General features: G+C 39.2%; 1 protein-coding gene across 1 annotated transcript in view; it reads left to right on the top strand.

The window, feature by feature from the left end:
• The window catches only part of FBN2 (fibrillin 2), a 275,257-nt gene that overhangs the window by 177,558 nt on the left and 75,193 nt on the right, over nucleotides 1-22,506 (top strand). The window contains exons 20-25 of the mRNA XM_010359875.2: nucleotides 4,100-4,219; nucleotides 10,784-10,921; nucleotides 11,795-11,845; nucleotides 12,328-12,453; nucleotides 16,234-16,461; nucleotides 17,360-17,485. Coding sequence (XP_010358177.1) covers nucleotides 4,100-4,219; nucleotides 10,784-10,921; nucleotides 11,795-11,845; nucleotides 12,328-12,453; nucleotides 16,234-16,461; nucleotides 17,360-17,485 — 789 coding nt within the window. The remainder of the gene's footprint in view (nucleotides 1-4,099; nucleotides 4,220-10,783; nucleotides 10,922-11,794; nucleotides 11,846-12,327; nucleotides 12,454-16,233; nucleotides 16,462-17,359; nucleotides 17,486-22,506) is intronic.

Consider the following 22,506-nt stretch of genomic DNA (forward strand, 5'->3'; position numbering starts at 1 on the left):
AACTCTTAGGCTTTTTATTTATGAAATGATTGATATACTCAAGAGGTTGGCCCACAAAATATTTGAGGCCTAAGTAAAAATGATAACTTTAATGTGTTTTTAGTCTAAGAGAATTGTCCTTTCCATTTGATAATTTAAAAGTTGTAATTTGGGTTTATAGACCATAAACTAGTGTTTGAAAGCTTCTTTGTTTTCTTCTAATCACGTATTTTTGCAGTGAAAGTTACTTAAATGAGTTGAATGGTTAGAGAAGTCTTCATTTTCAGTGAGATACTGGCTAAGCAGTGAGTACACTGAATTATGGTTTTGTATCTTGATCAAAGTACTATATATTTCAGAAAAATCTGTGGTATGAATACTAGTCATTGTTCCTGTTTAAATCTCACTGTGTGGGCCCTACAGAAGGGTCCCATAACAGTCTCAAATCCAATTACTACTTTGGAATAATAACTTTTAAGAAAAGATTTCATCTTTGATGATTGTGGAGTAGCTCCCCCCCTTTTTTTAAATCTGTTAAAGTATTTGTTTTTTTCATGATGCCACAGCCAAGAAAACTGCCATAGTAATATTATTCAAAAAGATGTTAACATTCTCTCTTCATCTTACTGTTTAACTTCAAAGCATTCTTGTGAACAGAAACCAGTTAGGACTATAGAACAAGATGTCAAAACACAAATGACTCTGCTGAACTCAATGAAATGCAATTACAAAGTGCAGTGCTAACTTTGAATTGAATCGGAGGGGCCACTAGAAAACAATAACTAGCCTAAAGAAAAAAAAAAGAAAACTTCAGCATAAAATCCCCTTTTTCTAAACGTACGTCTGGTGACAGTTTCCCCTGTTGTCCAACATCTTTGCAGGAACTCCTCAAAGAGGAGTGTTCATTCCATTCCCACTGAAAATACTTAAAGATTTGTCTTCTCCATAGATGAGAAGGGGACACACTTAAGAGTTTGGAATATCTTTCAATAGATTATGAGAGCTGTCTTTTTAAACCAGCTCTGGCTTCTCAAATGTATTCAACTACAGAGTCTCTATTTTCTAGATGCCACTCCCATCTCTCACACCAATTCTTCGAAATGCTCTGAGAAACGTACTTTATGAAAAAGTATCCTAGCCATATTTCCTCTGTGATTTCTTTGGAAAGATGGAAGAAGGGATTTTAAAGGTTTTTGTTTTTCCTGATTTTCTACACTTCCTTCCTACAGTCTTTTTTCAGTTTTGTCTGTTGTCTGTTGGAGGATAAGCTTCCTTTAAATCTCAGGAAACTTAGAAAGCAAGAGCAGGGTAGGACGCCATCTTGATTTAACTAGGAAACTGATGATTTTTAGAACTGGTTTCCCTGTCTAGGAAAATACTTTCTGATGCTATTGTGTCTCTTACACGATTTAGTTCCTAATGTGGAACTAAATGGATAGTGTCTCTTTCTATTTGCTATGCACACTGAATTATCAATGATTATTTATAGACGAGTAAGATAGAGTACAAAAGTTCTGAGAGTTGAAACACCAAAGAAGTTAAAATCAGAGACTTTCCTGCTTACATGAACAGTTAAGAAGAGTAGGAGCTGGTGGTGTTTAATAGTGTAACATAAGGTGATTATGTAAATATTAAGGCACTTTCATACCAAATTAGGCAAGAGTGAGGGTTAGAAAGAGTAATCTTCACTTATTACGAGCATGCTTATTCTTAAGCTGAGAGATTTATTTAATGAAAACACAATTTTATGTCTGTCATTCATAGGAAAGAAGTTCATGTTATGTAAATAAAGAAGAAATGATAGACAACTCTTTTGGCTCCAGCCTTATGACACTGAAGGAAATAAAAATGATTTATCATGGGAAACCTAACCAAATAACTGTTATTTCTACACTTTCTTCCTACTGTTATTTGCATTTCATTAAGAGTTTTGCAAAGAATAGACTTGAAGGCTACTCATCTCTTTTTCCCTTGAGTCACTTTCTTATTTCCACCGTTGCATTCAAACAGTAAATGTTTCTGTCTGAAGCAGTTCTCTTCATTCTCTTCCTTCTGAATTAATTTCCAAAGACTAGACAGGGAATTATTAGCAGATTCATTGCAAATCTGAGCTTTTTCTTGTATATTTGTCTTGTGCACTAATTTTGTTTGTCATTCATGTTTTCAACAGACTATTTTAAATATATAACAAATAGCATTAATAATAAAGAGAGTAAAGTTCTTCTATATTTCAGATTGAAGTTACAGAAACTTTGTTTTTTTTTTTTGTTTGAGCTCTGAGAGTCTGTGAAAGTTAAAATTTTTACAGCAAGCACTGTGGTTTAGATTGTGTTTCCAGTGACATAACTAGTTAAATGTAAACCAGATGTGCTTTGAAGTTTATTTCCAGGAATGTACAGTGAACTGTTTCAATTCCTGGTTCCATGACATTTATAACATAACAACATATTATTTAAAGGAAAACTAAATAGTTGATATTTGTAGTTGTCAGTGCATATGTTTATAGTTTCTGAATTCATAATTGCTTCATTTAAAATAGAGATTTTAAAAACACACAGTATTGAAATTCTTCTTTTTTCAGGCTTCTTACAAATGAAATTAATAGATTTATATGTGGTATGTCCTTAGATTAGTTATCTGCTTGTTTTATGGTTAACTGGTTTCTTTTTTACATTGTGTTTTTATGAAAGAGTTTTGTGCTCTGGGATTGATGTTTTCATTAGAAATCGGTGCCATATTTACAAAACCTCTTCTTTTATTTTTAAGAGGCTTTCTCACTATAAACAGCCGGAAAGCAAACTACATTCATATTTCTTCAAACAATCTATATTTCAAGAATTAAATTAGCACCTGGATATTCCTTCAGTAGTGTGGAAGTAACAAAGAAGGAGCTTACCTGTTTTTCACATTGATTTTTAAATTTGCATGTGAAGTGCACTGACCAAAAAAATCAACTGTGAGCCTTGCTCTTTCAGGATTAAAGTCTTCTAGCTATTTGTTTACATGCTTTCCTCAGTATAGTAATGTGCTTTATAATAAATTCAAAGAAATATTTAGAGAAAGAAAAAGTATTCTTGTGAACTTAGAAACCCCAGTGTTCAATATAAAATGCCTTAAGAACTATTGACCTGTTTCAGATAATTAACTTAGTAAAGAAAACTGTGTGCCACTTCTTAAAAGTGTACCCCTTTAAAAGTGGTTGAATTGACACTAAAAATGTCTTTAATTTTGTTTATAGTACTTTACCTGAAGCTTGTGTTTCTTTTTCATTAACTCATGTGTTAAACTATCCCACATTACAGGCTTGACATTTTCTCTAATCACCACTTGAGAACATAGGCATAGGGCAGTTCTGCTTACTTCTGACCGTCAACAGGAATTGTTTAGATTATATGATTTCATGTATATTGAATTACATTTGATTTGAATATTTCATTCAGATCAAATTAATGATTGTAGAGGCCTATTTAAAGCAATTATTTCTACTTGATCAAGTTTTCTAATTTTTATTTTACCACCATTAGTTGTATTAAAAAATAACTAAGCAAACTAAACATGTAAATGTGAAGAGCTAAAGACAGAGAAGGTATATAGGGACTAGAGGAGAGTTATGTACCAGAGGAGAGTTATGTGCCCACCATGAATGTTTCAGTCCTTATTTTCTGATTCGTACCCGAGATCTTGGAATTAAAGCAGCATTGTGATATTTTGCTTCTAAGATGGACTTTTTAAGTTTTTCAGAGCCCCATTAAACCATAAATGATCAAAGCAATCCACTTTTGTTTGTGCACAGGATGTTGCACCTGGAATTACATCTTATTCTGTGGGAAAAAAAATCTAATTTATGTAAAGTTGTGATGACGTATTGAAGAAGCATGTAACTGAACTCTTTCCCAATAGGCTGATTGCTGTGGTCCTACTGAGTTCCCAATCCTATAGATGTGTATCCACAATGTAAAATGCATGCCTCCATTCCCCATTCACTTTATGCTTCATAGATCCATATTAAAATTACCAGAGCCAAGTTTACCAGACATTCTGGCATTGCATGGCTTGTTGGAATAATATTTTCCAGAAACACATGGCAGTTCTAACAGAATCTTTTCCTTCTGGATTGTAGATATAAATGAATGTGAAAGCAACCCATGTGTCAATGGGGCCTGCAGAAACAACCTTGGATCTTTCAATTGTGAATGTTCGCCCGGCAGCAAACTCAGCTCCACAGGATTGATCTGTATTGGTAAGATTCATACACAATACTGATGCTTCAATTTCACTGCTAAGATCAGCACAGATGTCAGGCCTTACTACAAATAAAAACAGAATATGATTCCAAAAAGTAAAGAATTACGTATTACATTAGTTGTTTTTACTCAGTATCAACATAGAGGTAAAACATAATAGCATTAATTAGGCAGCCTATTCAATTTTTGTTAGATTCTAGAAATCTTCCTTTCATATAAGTAGATATATTATGCTATAACTTATAATCATTTCCATACCACACACATATGCATATCCGTTACCCTAAAAATGCCTTAGGCAGCAATATAATCAAATCTCCACTGCATACATTTTTATAAACAAACTTCGATGGCAAACAAAAAATGTGATGAAATTTGGATTCAGTTAACAGGACAAGAATTTGAAGCTTTTAAACACATAGAGGGAATTTATTATTTTTTCTTTTTTTCCATCAATCATAAACTTTTGGGCTTCAAGGAAGAGAAGATAACTGCTTTCTTGCTTTTGGAAATCTCTAGGGGAAATTATTCTAAAACATCTAAACTAGCATCTTTCAATATGTCTCAAAACATTTAAAGTCAGTTCTTGATAATGACATAGGATGTATATTAAGGAAGATTGATCTGTTACTGCAAGGAAAAATCCAGCATGTAAAAGGGAACAAAACTGTCCCAGTAATTTTTCCGTACTTCTAGCATCTGTGCTTCCATTCACTAGGCCTACACAGTTCACATCATTAGCTAGTATCCACCTTTAAGGGGAACTAAATATATATTCCAAATAGGAAGATATTTCAGTTTTACATAGTGCCAAATTAACTGACAGTTTTTATTATCTAGCCAAAATGAATCTTTAGTTTCATATTTGTCAAAGACAATAGATTTTTCAGTAGCATGTCTGATGTTAACCATAATTTAGCTGGATGCTAGAGTATCTGTTTGTTACATAAAGACAAATGACCAAGTCCAGAATTATCAATGAAAACCTTCTCTTTGGAAACACCAGCTCCTCGTTTCCCAATGAGGTACAGCTGGTGAAATTTGAGCCTTGTTCAGCTCTCCATATTAGGAAATAGACTGCCATCTGCCTGGGGCATTACTTTTTTTCTTATAGAATTCCGGGCTGGGTTGGTGGGGGGGGCCAGCGGGGTGTGTGGGTTGGATCCAGTAAAGCAGAAATATTTTTGCTAAGCCACAATTTCCAATTGAGATGGAGTCATTTTATTATGCAAAGGAAATGAATTCAGCATTAATCAATTAATGTCTCAGAAAACTAAATCTGCATGCCACTTGAGCATCAAAGATACTTCGTTTTTGCCTCATCATGTAGACTTCCATTATTTTGGCCTTTTGCCCTTATATTTATTAACCAAAGAAGAACAAAGACTTTTTACCCCCAAGTCTTTATGTCATTCTTCCAATTGCCAGCAACTAACCACCACCATATTTTTCTCAGTCAATGTATTGTGTGCTTTCATTTATTATGATTAAATTTGAATAGCCCAGTGTAGAGCTGCTCAAAATGCAATTTCCCTAATATTTTTAAATTTTAGACATTATTTTATGTACTTTTTTATTAAAAAGAGAATTCTAGTTGAAAAAGAAAATAACAAATAGTAAAATATACACAGGAAAAGCCAGGAATGTATAATAGGACTGTCAGTGGCTCTCATCAGTGGTTAGCCTGCGACTTTCTCTTCCACAGGGTCCAGGTCATTACATTTTGAAATTTCATGGTATGATTACTGATTTAAAATTACATTATATTTGAATTAGTTGAATATTATGAATATTTAAGGATTTAGAATCTATTTTTCAAGCTTTCTAAATATAAATTAATCTTAAACTGTTCTGCAAACTGCTTAAGGAAGACTATGGTGTTCTGGTTGAATATGGTTAAATGTAATAGAATGATGCATTTGATTAATCTTTCATGCATTATACTGCTATGGTTTGATGGTTCTATATAATCCAGACCAGTTTCCCTCATCTTTGGCTTGGGTCTGCACTCTGTCTTCAACTTGCGTGGACATATGGCTGTGACCACTCTGCTGTCAAATCCAATGGTCTATTCTCATTCCTCACCTTAGATTATTAGCAGTATTTGTCACAGTTCATTACTCACTCTTTCTCAAGAAATTTTGCATTTTTGGCTTCCCAGGCAAAACTCTCTTCTCCTTTGACTTTTATGGCTCATTTTCTCTTTCCTTTACTGAGTCCTCCCTATCCTCCTAACCTTTAACCTGAAGTGTTCCGCCAGTCCGTCTTTGGACCCCTGTTTGTCTTTCTACACTCATCCTCAAGAGCCTCTGTATTGAGTCTCACATGTGTCACTCTAGTTGATAATGGAATTCTAGGCCTCAACCTTGCCACCGATTCCAGATTTGTGTTGCCAACTGTCTGTACAGTGTCTCCACTTGGATGGCTCATCAGTATCTCAAATTCCCATGTCTAAAACCAAATTCCTGTGTACTGGCTTGAACCCGAGTCTCTCAGGAACATTTCCATCTCAGCAGATGGCAAATCCGTTCTTCTAGCTGCCACCCCTCAAAACCTTGGCAGCATCCTTGATGTCTTTTTCTCAAGCTGCACATGGAAGTCATCAGCAAACCTATTGATTGCACTTGACGTTTATCCACATTTCAACCCCTTCTCACCAACACCACAGCAACCCCCAATCCAAGTCACCATCATTTCTCTTCGTAATTACTGCTGTAGCCTCTACCTTAACTTCTTTCCCCCATACTATAGTCAGTTCTCCACATAGTCACCAGGCAACCCTTTTAAAACATAAATCAGAGCACATCATTCTTTGTCCAGGAACCCTGTCTAGGAAAACCTTGGCTTCTCATTTCATTCAGTAAAAGCTCAAGTCCTAGCCGAAGCCTGTGGTCCCCTCATGATCTTGCCCCTGCTCTGCCTCCCGCCCCCTCAGCCTGAGCCAGACTGGCCTACTTCCTGCTCCTGCATCAGACACATGCCCACCTGAAGTCCATTGATCTATCTGGCAGGAATGTTTTTCACTCAGATTTGCAGGGTTCTCCTTATGTCTGTATTCAGATGCCACATTGTAAGTCACGATTTCTCTGACCATCCTAGATAAAATTACAGTTTTTCTCCTGTTTCTACCCTTAAGCTAATCACCCTGCTTTATTTTTTGAGAGTTCTTAACTAACTCCTGTCTATCTACATCCGTATCTCAGTTGTGTATGTGTATGGGGGCAGGGGTGGGTATATACACACAACAGTGGGTCAGTGGGGAGAGAGGGAGGGAGGATGGAGGAAAGGAATTGGGGAGAGAGAGAAGAGAAGGGTGAGCCTGGAAGGGGGTGCGGGGGGCTATCAGTGGATTTGTTAGCTTTTCAAGTGTTGATGCAGCACCAGCCTAAAGAATCACAGTGCTACAGAGTGAGGGCTCTGCAGTCAGACTGCATGGGCTTGAATCTTGATGCTGGCACTCTACTAGTTGGGTGACCTTGGGTAAATTGGTTGACCTCTGTGTGCCTAAATTTTCTCATCTACAAATTGTACATAATTCACAGGGTTGTTTTAATGAGTAAATAAATACATACAAAGCCTTCCAGTTCCTGTCACTATCTTGACAAATCTTAGCAGTAACTGTTGTTTATCTTACTTAAAATGATGACAACCAAGGTGATAAATCAGAATTAGTCCGGATCAGTAAAAGATCATTTAAATACACAGTAGCCTTACACAAGCATCTCTGTTTCCTCTGTGCTATGGAATTTACAGGTGTAAATCTGTAACAAGCCTGTAGTTTGAGACCTGACACAAATGTTTCTCTGCAGTTTTATCCAAACCGAACATTTCAGCCAGAGTGAAAAAGCAAAGTGACTGTCTAACTCTTCTTCACACCTTTGCCCCTAACCTCTTATTCAGTACAGGAGAGAATTGTTTTGTTTCAACCTCTGTCTTGGTTGGTTGTTGGTAACTTCCTGTGTTTCCTAGGGAATCAGAAATTACTATTTCTCCCATCATAGGCCCATTACAGTTTAATTGTAATTCCCTTTCTATGTTTGTGGGGGATATTTTTGTTGTTTTTGTTGTTGAATTTAGGAGTAAAAACTTTTTTTTTTTTGGAAGACAGGGTCTCACTCTGTCACCCAGGCTGGAATACAGTGACACGATCTCATTGCAGCCTCTGCCTACCGGGTTTAGGCAGTCCTCCCACCTCAGCTTCCTGAGTAGCTGGGACTACAGGCATGTGCCATCACTCCCAGCTAATTTGTGTATTTTTTGTAGAGATGAGGTTTCACCATGTTGCCCAGGCTGGTCTTGAACTCCTGGGCTCAAGTGATCTGCCTACCTCGGCCTCCCAAAGTGCTGGGATTATAGTCATGAGCCACTGTGTCCCGCCAGAAGTAAATTTTATCTGTACATATTATTAAAATGAATTTTCAAATAAATACTGTAGGAATACACTTATTCTTTGTTTTCTTCCAACTCTTAGTGCCACAATATGCTATTGAGGTTTTGGTAAAGTGTTTTCCACATCACCCGCATCAGAATCACCTGAGGAGTTTGTCAAAATTCAGATTCCTGGGCTGCACACCTGGAAACTTATGAATCGGCATTTTAACAGATGCCTTGGTAATATTATGCGCACTTAACTGAGAGCCACTGCTCTACAAGGAAAACATGACATATGATTTGTTTTAGCCAATTAGTATTTGCCATATCAGCTTTGACTGGATTCCTTATCACTGCTTCAAAATCAGTTGTCATTTATTATTTGTTCATTTGAAAAACTTTTCATTGCGCCACCAAAAATATACTAACCATTCATTATTCCCTTTAATCCACATACAATAAACATTTTAAAGTGCATAATATTTCACTGGGTACTCTACCATTCAAAAGGAAGAACTTAAATTTTATGTGGAGTCAGTCTAAAATGTTAGGAATGGTTATCTCTAGAGGATTTCAGGTGATTTTTACATCTCCCCCATACTTCTCTATTTCTTCAAATTGTTTACCGTAAGTATGATTTACTTTTTGAACTAGAGATAAATCTACACACACACGCACATTTTTTAAATGCCTGAAATAAAATACATCAGATATTAGCCCTGGGAAAGCATTAGTGGGGGTTTTGTAAGTGTTTATTCCTTCTTTGTTTTATAGGGTTTTTTTTCTTTTAAATTATTCATCAAATAATTATCAGTTGGAGAAATATTGGCCTCTGTATAACAGAACATACATTGTGTGTGATTATTTAGTAGGGACTTAAGGGAGAAGGAGATTGAAGGATTTTATACAATAGAATCTTAAATATCAAAGCATTTGTCATTAAGGATAAATCTTACGAATACTTTTCACACAAGTAATGGTCTTATCATGTTGTTATAGTATGTTAAAAAAGAAGAAGGGTGGGGCGCAGTGACTGTAATCCTAACACTTTGGGTGGCCGAAATGGAAGGATTGCTAGAGGCCTGGAGTTCAAGACCAAACCAACATGGGCAAAATGGCAGTGCTCTATGTTTCTGAGTATCAGCACAAAATCTTGGACAGCTCCCCTTGGAATATCAATAGATAGGCCGGGCACGGTGGCTCAAGCCTGTAATCCCAGCACTTTGGGAGGCCGAGACGGGTGGATCACGAGGTCAGGAGATCAAGACCATCCTGGCTAACATGGTGAAACCCCGTCTCTACTAAAAAAAATACAAAAAACTAGCTGGGCGTGGTGGCGGGCGCCTGTAGTCCCAGCTACTCGGGAGGCTGAGGCGGGAGAATGGCGTGAACCTGGGAGGCGGAGCTTGCAGTGAGCTGAGATCCGGCCACTGCAGTCCAGCCTGGGCAACAGAGCGAGACTCCGTCTCAAAAAAAAAAAAAGAATATCAATAGATATAATTATATTAATTACTATATTATGTATGAGATATATGGTACATATTACATATATGTAAAAAACCATATTTGAGTGCAGGTACATGAAAGTGTTTTCAAAGGATATGCTATTAAAAGTTTTTTTTTTTTTTTTTTTTTTTGAGACAAAGTTTCGCTCTTGTTGCCCGGGTTGGAGTGCAATGGCACTCTCTCGGCTCACTGCAACCTCCACTTCCCAGGTTCAAGCGATTCTCCTGCCTCAGCCTCCTGAGTAGCTGGAATTACAGACGCCTGCCACCACGCCCGGCTAATTTTTGTGTATTTAGTAGAGACGGGGTTTCACCATGTTGACCAGGCTGGTCTTGAACTTCTGACCTCAGGTGATTCATCCATCTCGGCCTCCCAAAGTGTTGGGATTACAGGCGTGAGCCACTGCGCCCGGCCCCGCTATTAAAACTTTTAAAGTATCCTTTTTTTTTTTCTTTTTTTTCTGGTGGAGATGGGGTCTTGCTATTTTCCCAGGCTGATCTTGAACTCCTGGACTCAAGTGATCCTTCTGCCTCAGCCTCCCAAAATGCTGGGATTACAGGCGTGAGCCACTTTGCCTGGCCCTTCTTTTTTAGAATACTGTAACAAATGCCTTTTCATATACACAGCTGAATTCTATTTTCATCAGAGGTAAGAGCTCCCCAACCTTTCCTGTTCCTTTTCAGACAGCCTGAAGGGGACCTGTTGGCTCAACATCCAGGACAGCCGCTGTGAGGTGAATATTAATGGAGCCACTCTGAAATCTGAATGCTGTGCCACCCTCGGAGCTGCCTGGGGGAGCCCCTGTGAGCGGTGTGAACTAGGTAGGAGCCTGACTGGGGGGCTTCTCGACTTCTCCTTGGAAAGCTTCTCCTGCCACTAGGACACATCTTTCACTATGTAGTTCCTTAGTGAAGAAGACCTGAGATCATTTACCTTTGCTAAAATGTTATCTTTGCTGGCTAATGTTTTTTACCTCTTAAAATGTGTATTTGGTTTATCCTGGTACATAAGCAGGCCTTCTAAATATTTTATTCATGGAAGGGAATCAGCTAGAATCTGCTAGATGACTGTATCCTCCAGTATCCTTGTTTGTGTGGTGGCTGTTTTCCTCAAATCTTTTGCTTACTTTTTTTTTTTTTTTGAGACGGACTCTCGCTCTGTCACCAGGCTAGTGTGCGGTGGCGTGACCTCGGCTCACTGCAACCTCCACCTCCCGGGTTCAAACGATTCTCCTACCTCAGCCTCCCGAGTAGCTGGGACTAAAGATGCCCGCCACCACACCCGGCTAATTTTTGTATTTTTAGTAGAGGTGGGCTTTCACCATGTTGGCCAGACTGATCTCCAACTCCTGACCTCAAGTAATCCACCCATCTCGGCCTCCCAAAGTGCTGGGGTTACAGACATGAGCCACCGCGCCTGACCTGTTTACTCTTAACTCAGTTGTCAATGTGACAACAAAAAGAAATTGTAGGAAAAATTATGAGAATCTCAATACAGGTCAATACTGATGGAGGTACCACAGAAAGTCATGTGCCCTACTGAATGAAGAGGGGACAGTGATGTCCTTGGACCCTAAGACCCCGCCTTGCAGTTTGTATTTAGTTCCATTTTGATTCCATTATATTTCTTCTTGAGCATAACATGGTTGTATTTTATTCTATAATGAAGTAAAATTTGTCCTGTTGTTCTTACAGATACAGCTTGCCCAAGAGGGCTTGCCAGGATTAAAGGTGTTACATGTGAAGGTGAGAGTATCCTTCCTTGGAAGATACTATACATCTTTAGAGCAGTACATAAAATTAACATTCACTCTCAGATTTTGGAGATGTTTATCATTTTCAGAAACCTTGACGTTTCAATAAAAATACTCAATGTAATCAACAAGTGCTTTAGCATAATTCTCTTAGGAAACAGCTTAGAGTTTCCCATTTCTCCTCTTTATGGAGTTGTGTAAATTTCATGAATACATCACTAGACTTTAAGGCCCAGAACAGCTGGCAAAGGCACATGTCTGGGCTGTCTTTCATGGAGAGACAAGGCTGTGGTAATTTTCATAGCTGGTGCCTAGGAAAGCGGGTGGCTGGGTTGTGGAATATTTCTGTTTAACTCAAGTAGTAATCCACGTTGTGTTGAATGTGGATTGAAAATGCTATACATGAAGTAGGACCACACCTGCTTTTTCTATTTGTAACATCTTTATTCCTCTGCTGGCTCCATTTCCCTGCAGATGTTAATGAGTGTGAGGTGTTCCCTGGCGTTTGTCCAAATGGACGCTGTGTCAACAGTAAGGGATCTTTTCATTGCGAGTGCCCTGAAGGCCTTACGTTGGATGGGACCGGCCGTGTGTGTTTGGGTAAGATTCACGCCTTCATGTATTCTATGTGTAAAACAAGCCATGAATTTCCTTCTTTAAGCAGTGGCTAGTCCAACACCACAGAGTTTGTACTTGAGAAAAGTTACTTTAAATGAGATATTTAGGAGGAAATCACCAGAGGCTGTTTTAAAAGTGAATGTATTTAAGTGAAATTGTTTCTGTTTCATGCCAAAAGTTGGTACTGCTCAAAAATCTATCTCAAAATCTTCCATTTCTTCAACCAGATAATTAAGGCAGTTTCAGTCTTTCACACTGAGTTAATAAGAGTAAGGATATGTTGAACACAGAAGGAAAGTTGGAGACTAGGATTTTAAAAGTATACATTTGTCAGCTCATTGCAGCTACACTCTGAATACAATGGGTAAAGTCATCGGCAAAGATATGTTGCTTCTGCTTAAAAACATTCAATAATTCTGGTCCTTCCTTTACTGCTATTAGAGTTTACGTTTTCTTAATACTTTATTTTTTAAAGATCTGTAGTGATGAATCTCTTTCTTTCAACATAGTATTATAGGAATGGTGATTTGACCTTTTTCTTTATTAGTGTCATGGTTGACTGAACTTGAATTTCATGATTGAAAAATACATTTCTATTAATTTTCATTGTATGTAACAATTTTTCATTTACCTAGAGATTTTTTTTCCCCAATAAGCTACGGAACAGTAAATTTTTAGTTTATAAAAGGACTTTACATAGATTTGTATTTGAAATTAGGCATGTAGACAAAGCATAAATAATAGTGGTGTTATATGCAATGATCTTTAAAGTATTTAAATATCTCAGTGATGTTTAAAATTTACTGGTAAGAAAAAAGTTTGCAATACCATACAGTTTAGTTATTATAATTAAAACAGATTTCATTTTTAACTGAATTTTGATAGCACATTTAAATCTGGGTTGAAAGCATGACTGTAAAATCGTACAAAATTATTTAGAAAACATAATATCCAAAGTACAAAAATAAAGAAAATTTCTTTCAGATTTTTAAGTATTTTAAAAATTATCTTTAAGTGATCTACAATGTTTAGAAATAAGTATCATTTGAAAATGACAAAATATTCCCCCAAAACTAACAAAATTTTAAAAAAAGAAAATGACAAAATAATAATATAATACAGTCAAATGACTAATGAAATCAAGTTATCTTCTATAACAAAATACTGTAATATATGAAGATATATCACTGATTGTAAATTATTATTAGGCAAAATAAAGTTTCAATAACATTGTTCAAAATTATGACTGGGAGTGTACTTTGGGAAGCTGAGACAGGTTGATCACCTCAGATCAGGCATTCGAGATCAGCCTGGCCAACATGGAGAAACCCCATCACTACTAAAAATATAAACATTAGCTGGGCATGCTGGTTCATGCCTGTAATCCCAGCTACTCGAGGGACTGAAGCAGAAGAATTGCTTGAACCTGGGAGGCGGAGGTTGCAGTGAGCCAAGGTCACGCTACTACACTCCAGCCTGGGCGACGGAGTAAGGCTCCATCTCAGAGAAAAAAGAAAAAAAATTAAAGCATTTTTTAATATTCTAAGATAATATATTGGATTCTTCATCCTTGTACTTTGCTTAAATGCTTTTGTCACTGCTTGAATTATGCTATATTAATTCATTCTGTCTGGGGATGTGAGAAAGTTTCAGGAAACAACTGGCACATGAAAATGTAAAGTATTCTGAGAACTAAAGTTGTGGTAAATGCTTTGATAGAACCTCATGTGAATCAGGCATCCCAAACTCAGATGCTTGCAGGAGCCAAGCATGTAATATACCAGTGAGTGAAGCGACAACAGGGAGCAGTGGGGACTGCAGCAAACTGCAGAGAACATGGACCATCCAAAGGTTTCCAAATTGCTATTTTAATTTCCATGCAAGGACAATCGCAGCATTGAGAGGCCTTATCGTGGCCAGTGTGCTGACTTTTAATTCCTGATATAAATATTCATAGAGTTCTCAGTAGTGTGCTTTTTAATTCCTGATATTAACATTTATAGAGGTCTCAGTATTAAAGAAAGGATTACTCTTCCTAGCTATTATAAGTTTTTACATGCATAGTTTAAATGCCTTTCCCCTCTCACCCCAGTTTATTCCAATAAGCTTTGAAATGGTACATTTTTAGTTTGTCTTGGGCTTCTTGAGCAGGTTTCTTCAGTAACCTCACAGTGTGACTCAGGCCAGAGTTCTTAGGCCAACTGTACTTATACAAAACTTTCACATCTTGGAAAGATTCTTACTTACCTGCTGACATTATGGGATGGGGCCAGCTATAAGGAGACTAGCCCCTCGGAGCCCTGTGATAATGAGACTCTGGATTACTATCACACTTCACACTGGCAAAGCATGTGGCTTTTTGGTTTGTGTTAATGTAGATATATAAGACAGAATCGCCATCTGTGGATCTCTACATTCAGTCTGCTGAATCAAAATAAAAATTTACCACAATTACTTTTTCTTTAAAAATAGTACTTTTTCTCAAGTACCTAGGATTACAGGTGCCTGGCACCATGCCCAGCTAATTTTTGTATTTTTAGTAGAGACGGGGTTTTGCCGTGTTGACCAGGCTCATCTAGAACTCCTGACCTCAGGTGATCCAGCCGCCTCAGTCTCCCAAAGTGCTGAAATTATAGGCATGAGCTACCATGCCACGCCCAGTCTGGGCAACGGAGCGAGACTCCATCTCAAAAAAAAATAGGACTTTTTAATTCCAGTATTCAGAAATGTAACTCTGTGAAATTCTAGGTTAAAGGCAGTTACTAAAGTTGATGTTACCTTTGGTTTAGAAGTTGAAAGAATCAGTATTGACAGTAACTACAGTAGTAAACATTAATTTTTATGTGTACATTTCCATCAGGGATCTCCTTCCTCCATTAAACAGTTTTCAGCCTCTGGAAAGGATTTAATGTCTTAAAATGTTCTTATCAAAGAAATGTTATTTGATTAAGGAAACTTTTCCAAACTCATTATCCATATTTGTAATTAAACAGCCAAGTGCTTTACTATGATTTGAAAATAAATCTGTTTGCTAACAGATGAACATGTTATTTATAGACCATGCTGGTCTACTCTACTTTCAGATGTAGGTGACTGTTTATAGATATTCTAAGGTCCTGGCTAGCACAGGCTAAGCACTGAAATGCTGGTCTGTTTTGAAGTTGGAGGGAAAATGTGACATTTAAATAAATAATTGACCCCTTACACATAATCCAGGGAAAAACCATGATGCAAAAAGGTAAATTTGGCAGGAGAAAAAAAAAACAAACAAACAAAAAAACCTTAAATGCAATAATATTATAACACTTCTTTCTTTTATAGTGATTTTAATAGTTGTAACAAATTGGCAAATAGATTATACCCGATCATTAACTGTTTATGAACGGGATCTGACAGGGCTGCTTAAAAGGCACTTGAAGCAATTCTTTGAACAGGAAAAATTATCATTAAAATTATCTTACTTTTTCTAAAGTGAACAATACAAAAAAGGAATCAAAACATGAAGTAGTCATGTCACGAGAGGACCTTTTCTTCCTGAGGGTTTCTTGTGAGAATTAAGAAAGACTGAAGAGGATCTCACCTTTGTTCTCCTTAAATTACTGTCATTGTAGAGTCCATTCCAGGAGGTCAGGGACTGTGTCTTGCCCACCAGTACACCGCAAGGGCCTTGCGTGATGCCTGGTGCTGAGCAGACGCTTGACATGTGACTGTTCAATGGGTGTTTCAACTCATTCTCACCCTGTGATTTCACTCTCGGTGTAGATATTCGCATGGAGCAGTGTTACTTGAAGTGGGATGAAGATGAGTGCATTCACCCCGTTCCTGGAAAGTTCCGCATGGATGCCTGCTGCTGTGCTGTCGGGGCGGCTTGGGGCACCGAGTGTGAAGAGTGCCCCAAACTTGGCACCAAGGAATATGAGATGCTGTGCCCCCGCGGGGCTGGCTTTGCTAACCGAGGGGATGTTCTTACTGGGCGTCCATTTTACAAAGGTAACTGCCTGCGGCCAGCACCTTGGTCCTTCTTCACCAACAGGAAGCCTTCCACATTTTCTGAGAATTGGTTTTGCTTTAAACGTTTAACTTCCCACTTTATTTTCTCAGTTAAACTTATGTTTTGTGACCTATGTTCCGTCCCAAGAGTATAAATCCCCTCTATAAGATGGCATTGAAGTAAAGAGATAAAACAGATTGCTTATCTTGCTCTTCTACTCTTTGTTCCTCTTCAACCTGAGATGTCGCCCTGATAGCTACATCTGTAGCAAGAAGTTACCTATCCCCACTTATCTTTATAAAACAAGTAGTGAGAAATAAAGGGATCAGAACTCTTTCTTAAGCATATAGGATCTTTGGCCGGGTGTGGTGGCTCACGCCTATAATGCCAGCACTTTGGGAGACCAAGGTGAGTGGATCACCTGAGGTCAGGAGTTCAAGACCAGCCTGACCAACATGGTGAAACCCATTCTCTGCTAAAAATACAAAAATTAGCTGGGTGTGGTGTCACTCACCTGTAATCTCAGCTACTCGGGAGGCTGAGGCAGGAGAATCGCTTGAACCTGGGAGGTGGAGGTTTCAGTGAGCCAAGATCGTGCCATTGTGCTCCAGCCTGGGCAACAAGAGTGAAACTCTGTCTCAAAAAAAAAAAAAAAATAATGTGTGTGTATGTGTGTGTGTGTGTGTGTGTGTATATATATATATATATATATATATGATCTTTTTCACTATATTGAAGGTTCCTGTGTGTGCTAGCAGTGTGATCACTGAAACATTTAGTAGCCCTGTTTTTCACTTGGGTGCATTACTGTTGTCCATGACAGATTTTTAACTTAAAGTGATGGACCTAATCATTTATATCAACCAGCTCTACATTCTGGCTTTATTCTGCTTTTAGACATCAATGAATGCAAAGCATTTCCTGGGATGTGCACCTATGGGAAGTGCAGAAATACAATTGGAAGCTTCAAGTGCCGTTGCAATAATGGCTTTGCTCTAGACATGGAGGAAAGAAACTGCACAGGTAAGATGGTTCTGCTGTTTTATTTGATAAACTCTGTCTGTCTTTCCTTTACTCTGTTTGAAAGTACCGGCCTAAAAAGCTCATCCTCTCATTGAGAACATAAAAATTTTTATTTATTTATTAATTTTTTATAGAGAAAAGGTCTCACTTAGTCACCCAGGCTGGAGTGCAGAGACGTGGTCATGGCTCACTGAAACCTCAAACTCCGGTGCTCAAGCAGTCCTCCCGAGCAACTGGGAGCACAGGTGTGCATCATCATGCACAGCTGATTAAAAAGTTTTTTTTGTTGTTGTTGTTGTTGTTGTTTTAAAGAGATGGGGACTCACTTTGCTTCCCAGGCTGGTCTCAAACTCCTGGCTTCAAGTGATCCTCCTGCCTTGGCCTCCCCAAGTGTTGTGATTACAGGCTTGAGCCACTGCATCCAGCTCTGTAAATTTTTATTTTTGTTTCTTTTCCCTACACTTAAACCAGTTCTCCAAATAAACTCGTGAGAGAACTGCAAAATAGCATGAAAATGCTCTTTGTTTTATATTTATATTACAGCATACAAATAATGATTTTCAAAATATATGATGACTAAAGAAATACAGTCATTAAATCCACAAGAATTATATAAAATTGAGTAGTGTTCTTGTAAAGATTTTAAGGTTTGTGACATACAAGTTATGACTTCTTTTCCTCATCTGTGAACAGGTATCTTAATATTAGACTTCAGTCAGCATCCATACCCATAACATTCTCTTTGAAAAAGATGAGAAGTTCTAGCTTTTTCAATTAGTATACCATGTTGTTCCAGATGCGTGAGCTGTGCTTTAGGATCTCGTTTTCAGCACTGTCTTTGTTCGTATTCTTTGTGGGATTTCCCCTTATCGCCCTCGCTCCTGCCTGCTCCTTCTTCCTGACCTTACAGCAGTGTCTTTCCTGGCTCCTTCCTGTGCCTGTTCAGCTGAGGCTATCTCTGAGCTTTTCACAGCTGTCCATCTGGCCTTCTGAAGTCCTGCTGCCTTGAAGTCTGCTCAAGCCCTGTCTCCAGAGCTTCATCCCCTTACCTCTGTTTTCTCCTCTCTGGCTGCTGCCCTTTGCTGGGAGAGTCTGAGGAGCGCTGCCTGAGATTCCTGCATTCTCCTCCCAGTCCTTGAAGCCGCTTGGCAACACTCATGTTCACCTCCATACATCACTTTCTGAATTTCTCTCAGTGCTGCTTCTAAACCTCTTCCCTGGCTTACATGCCCTCTCGTATACAACCTGCCCCCATCCATTCCTGTTCTCCTTCGTTGAGAATAAATCTGATTGCCTGCATCCTTCTCACACAGCCTCCTCTCTAGTGATAAAATCTCCTTTATCCCACTGAGCACAGTGGCTCACACCTGTAATCCCAGTACTTTGGGAGGCCGAGGCGGGTGGATCACCTGAGGTCGGGAGTTTGAGACAAGCCTTACCAACATGGAGAAACCCCATCTCTACTAAAAATACAAAATTAGCCGGGTGTGGTGGTGGGTGCCTGTAATCCCAGCTACTCGGGAGGCTGAGGCAGCAGGATCGCTTAAACCCAGGAGACGGAGGTTGTGGTGAGCCGAGATCGCACCATTGTACTCCAACCTGGGCAACAAGAGCAAAATTCAATCTCAAAAAAGAAAAAAAGTCTCCTTTATCCCCCACTCCCTCTCCTCCAGTGACAGAGAATGAGGTGTAATGCTCTACCTGGATTTGGGGTTACCTCCTCTTTTCCCTCCTTCCCAGCTCCTGCTCTGGGTTGTCTCAGCAGGTTCACTCCTCTCTCCTCTTGCTAGCATCTCCTCCTCTTCTCTGCTCCCTATTCCTCAACTTACACACAGGTTCAAAATATCTCCTCAGCCCTTCTTTTCTCTCAAGCTACCATTCCGTTTTCCTGCTGTTAGGTCTCACCCCCTCTTTCAACCAGCCATTTGTTTTGTAATTTTGACTTTTGCCCTCTGTCACCCAGACACATACACGTATAGTCATCTACTCTTGCAAAACATCTTTGTAGTGTTAAAACATCTCTCCTCCTAGACCTCTCTGCTTGCCAAATCTCTCCTTGAGATTTTCTTTTCTCTTAGTTTCTGCGGTATTTTCCGGTTTTGATCATCCTTCTATCTTGATGATGTTTCTTCTCTAACCTTTACAGATTATTCTTGCCTTTCCCATCCTTGGGTGTTGCCAGAGTCCTCTACACAGCATTCTTCTGCCTCTCAGAGTTTCATCTGCCATCATGACTTCAGGGATGGCCTCTGCTGAGCTGAATCCCACATCCTGTCTCTAACTCTCTGTTCTTCCTGAGTTTCACTCCCACATTTATAACTTCCTGTCTGGAAAGTTTGTCTTTGTTTTGGTCTTTCTTTGTTCCTCCCCCTACCCTGTACTTTCTCCTACTAGGGACTTCCCTGTATGCATTAGGAGTATAATTTTGAACAGGATTGAAGATCCCAATTGAATTTTGACATCTCTGTCTCCCAAAGTAAAAAAGTTATGCAAATTATTTTGTCAAACCGGCTATTTCAAGTGCCTGTGATATTTCTTCTAGACTGAGACAGGTTAAGCTCCTCAGGAAACAGACTCCAAGGCAGAGATGAGCATTCAGGAAGTTTATTGGGGCTTGCTCTTGGGATGAACAATGAGGAAGGGAAGAGAGGAAAGCAGAAGTCGGCAGAGAAAGAAACTGGGCTGTGATGCAGCCCCACTGAAGTCCTTAGCCCATGCCACTGGGAGTTCTGGAACTGGAACAGTCCATCAGAGTTGCCTTGAGTAGGGCATGGAAGCCATGCACTTAGGTACCTGCAAGACCAGTCTTGGGATACAGCTACCCAGGGAAGCAGGAAAGAGGTCCTCTTAGGATAGTGGACATCTGAGGGCTTTCTGCCAGCAACACTGCCAATAGCTGATGGGGCGGGGGAGTAAGTCCTTCTTTCCTGAAGAGGGACCTGGGTGACATGTCACAGTATCTACTATATCACAGACTCCTTCAGGATCTCCCAACCTGTTAAGTCCCCACAGTCAGATCCTTCACTGCCACAACCACCAGGTTAACCATCCAAGCAGGGCTGGATCGTGTAACTTCCCACTGAACAACTTCCACTGGTATAGGCAGTCCTGGTCCTGGATAAAGAAGTTCGGGGTTCTTCCAGTTCTGACTGCACCTCTTCCTTTGTTGTGAAATTAGCCAAGTTGCTTAATGTCTCTGACACGTTGACAGGGCTGCATTGATCCAGATATAATGTGAAGTTCCGTGGAAAATTGTTGGCTGTCAACTTCACAGCAGGAAAGTCCAGTCTCCTCCCGTGCTGGGGGCTTTTAGTGATCCTATGGGTCCCTCCTGTACCCACACTCATTGTCAGCCTCTCCAGTCCAGCCAGTCTGTGGCTTACTGCTCCCTGAAGTGCTTCCTTTCTCTTCACTGGTGCGCTTCATCTCTTGCCTATTTATTCTGTATCTTTAAAGCTAGCATTTCTGTACAACCTTCAAGAACCTATTCAAAAGCCCACACCCTCCAAATTACCAAGTCTTGGCAGAGCAGAGAAGTTTATATAAACAGAGAGAGAGAGACAGAGAGAGAGACAGAGAGAGAGAGAGAGAACATGCACTTTCTATGAGACAGACACTGTTCTCAGCACTTAACAAATATTCATTTAATTCTATGAAGTGGATTCTATGACAAATAAGGAAATTGAGGCACAGAGAGACTAAATGATTTTCCCAAGGCCCTATTCTCAGTAGATGACAGACTGGGATTTGTAGCCAGGTATCTGGTTCTAGAATCCATACTGTTTATACTATGAAACTCCCACTACATCACATTAGCCAGAGATTGTCCCTGTTCCACCCTAGAACACATTCCTCATATGGCTCTTAATACCAGTTCCTAGATACTGGTAGATAGAAAGAAAATCAATAGACATATTGTTAGCTACTTAATTGAATCAATGAATTCTGTTAAGATGTTTGTTTAAAAGGAAGTATTTACATTTTTTTCTCATGGCCAGTAACGAGGGAAATAAATAAAGACTCTTGTAATTGGAGAAATAAATACAGAAAAACTAAGTAAAAGCTGGCAGAAAGCAAAGACTGAGACCCCCCTCTCAAGAGAACATGCACAAATTATGCACTGAATCCTGTGATTTTAAAACTTCAAAATCAAATTCATCAAAATAAAGAGATCATGGTGGAGCATTTTTCCCTATTGACAGATTTTTAGATTAAAAACTTTTGATTTTTGAACTAAAATGTTTGTAAATAGGCCATGTTTTCTTAAACATATTTTATATAGACATGACTTCTCTATTAAAAATCTTAGTTATAAGCATAGGAGATTTCTCAGAGAACCCTGTATTTGAGAATATAGATGCTGAAGATTATTTACTGTAATATATAAAAAGAGAAGACAAACTCACCCACACAGTCCTCACACAATGGTGACAGCTCATGTCACCAAAGGGCTTACTAAATCGATAAGCTCTTTACATCTGAATATGACACAAAAACACAAATTGGGGCACACACCATGGCCCTGCCCTATTTGTGCTTTCTGACTCAGTGTTGGTCCATCGTGGCTGCCTATCTCTCTGGGGTCTGCCAGTCCCTCCTGCACAGAGACGGGGGCCCTGCCTTCACACGCTCCAACCTGGGGTGGCATGGGCTAGTATAGTAGACCAGCACTGTCTTCCAATCACACATGAGGTCATGGGGGCCCGGCTGCCTCATTTACTACCTGCCTCATTCAGCCCATACCACAGTTGCAGGGTTCATCCTTCTGTTAACATTTCTTTCTTTTTCTTTTTTTCTTTTGAGACAGGTTGTGTCTCTGTCACCCAGGCTGGAGTGCAGTAGCACATCATACATCATAGCTCACTGTAGCCTTGACCTCTTGAGCTCAAGCAGTCCTCCCACCTCAGCCTCCCCAATAATTTTTTTTTTTTTTTTTTAGAGATGGGATCTCCCTGCATTGCCCAGGCTGGTCTCAAACTCCTGGCCTCAAGCAGTCCTCCTGCCTGGGCTTCCCCAAGTGC

This window comes from Rhinopithecus roxellana, chromosome 3, assembly GCF_007565055.1.
Source record: "Rhinopithecus roxellana isolate Shanxi Qingling chromosome 3, ASM756505v1, whole genome shotgun sequence".
Lineage (NCBI taxonomy): Eukaryota > Metazoa > Chordata > Mammalia > Primates > Cercopithecidae > Rhinopithecus > Rhinopithecus roxellana.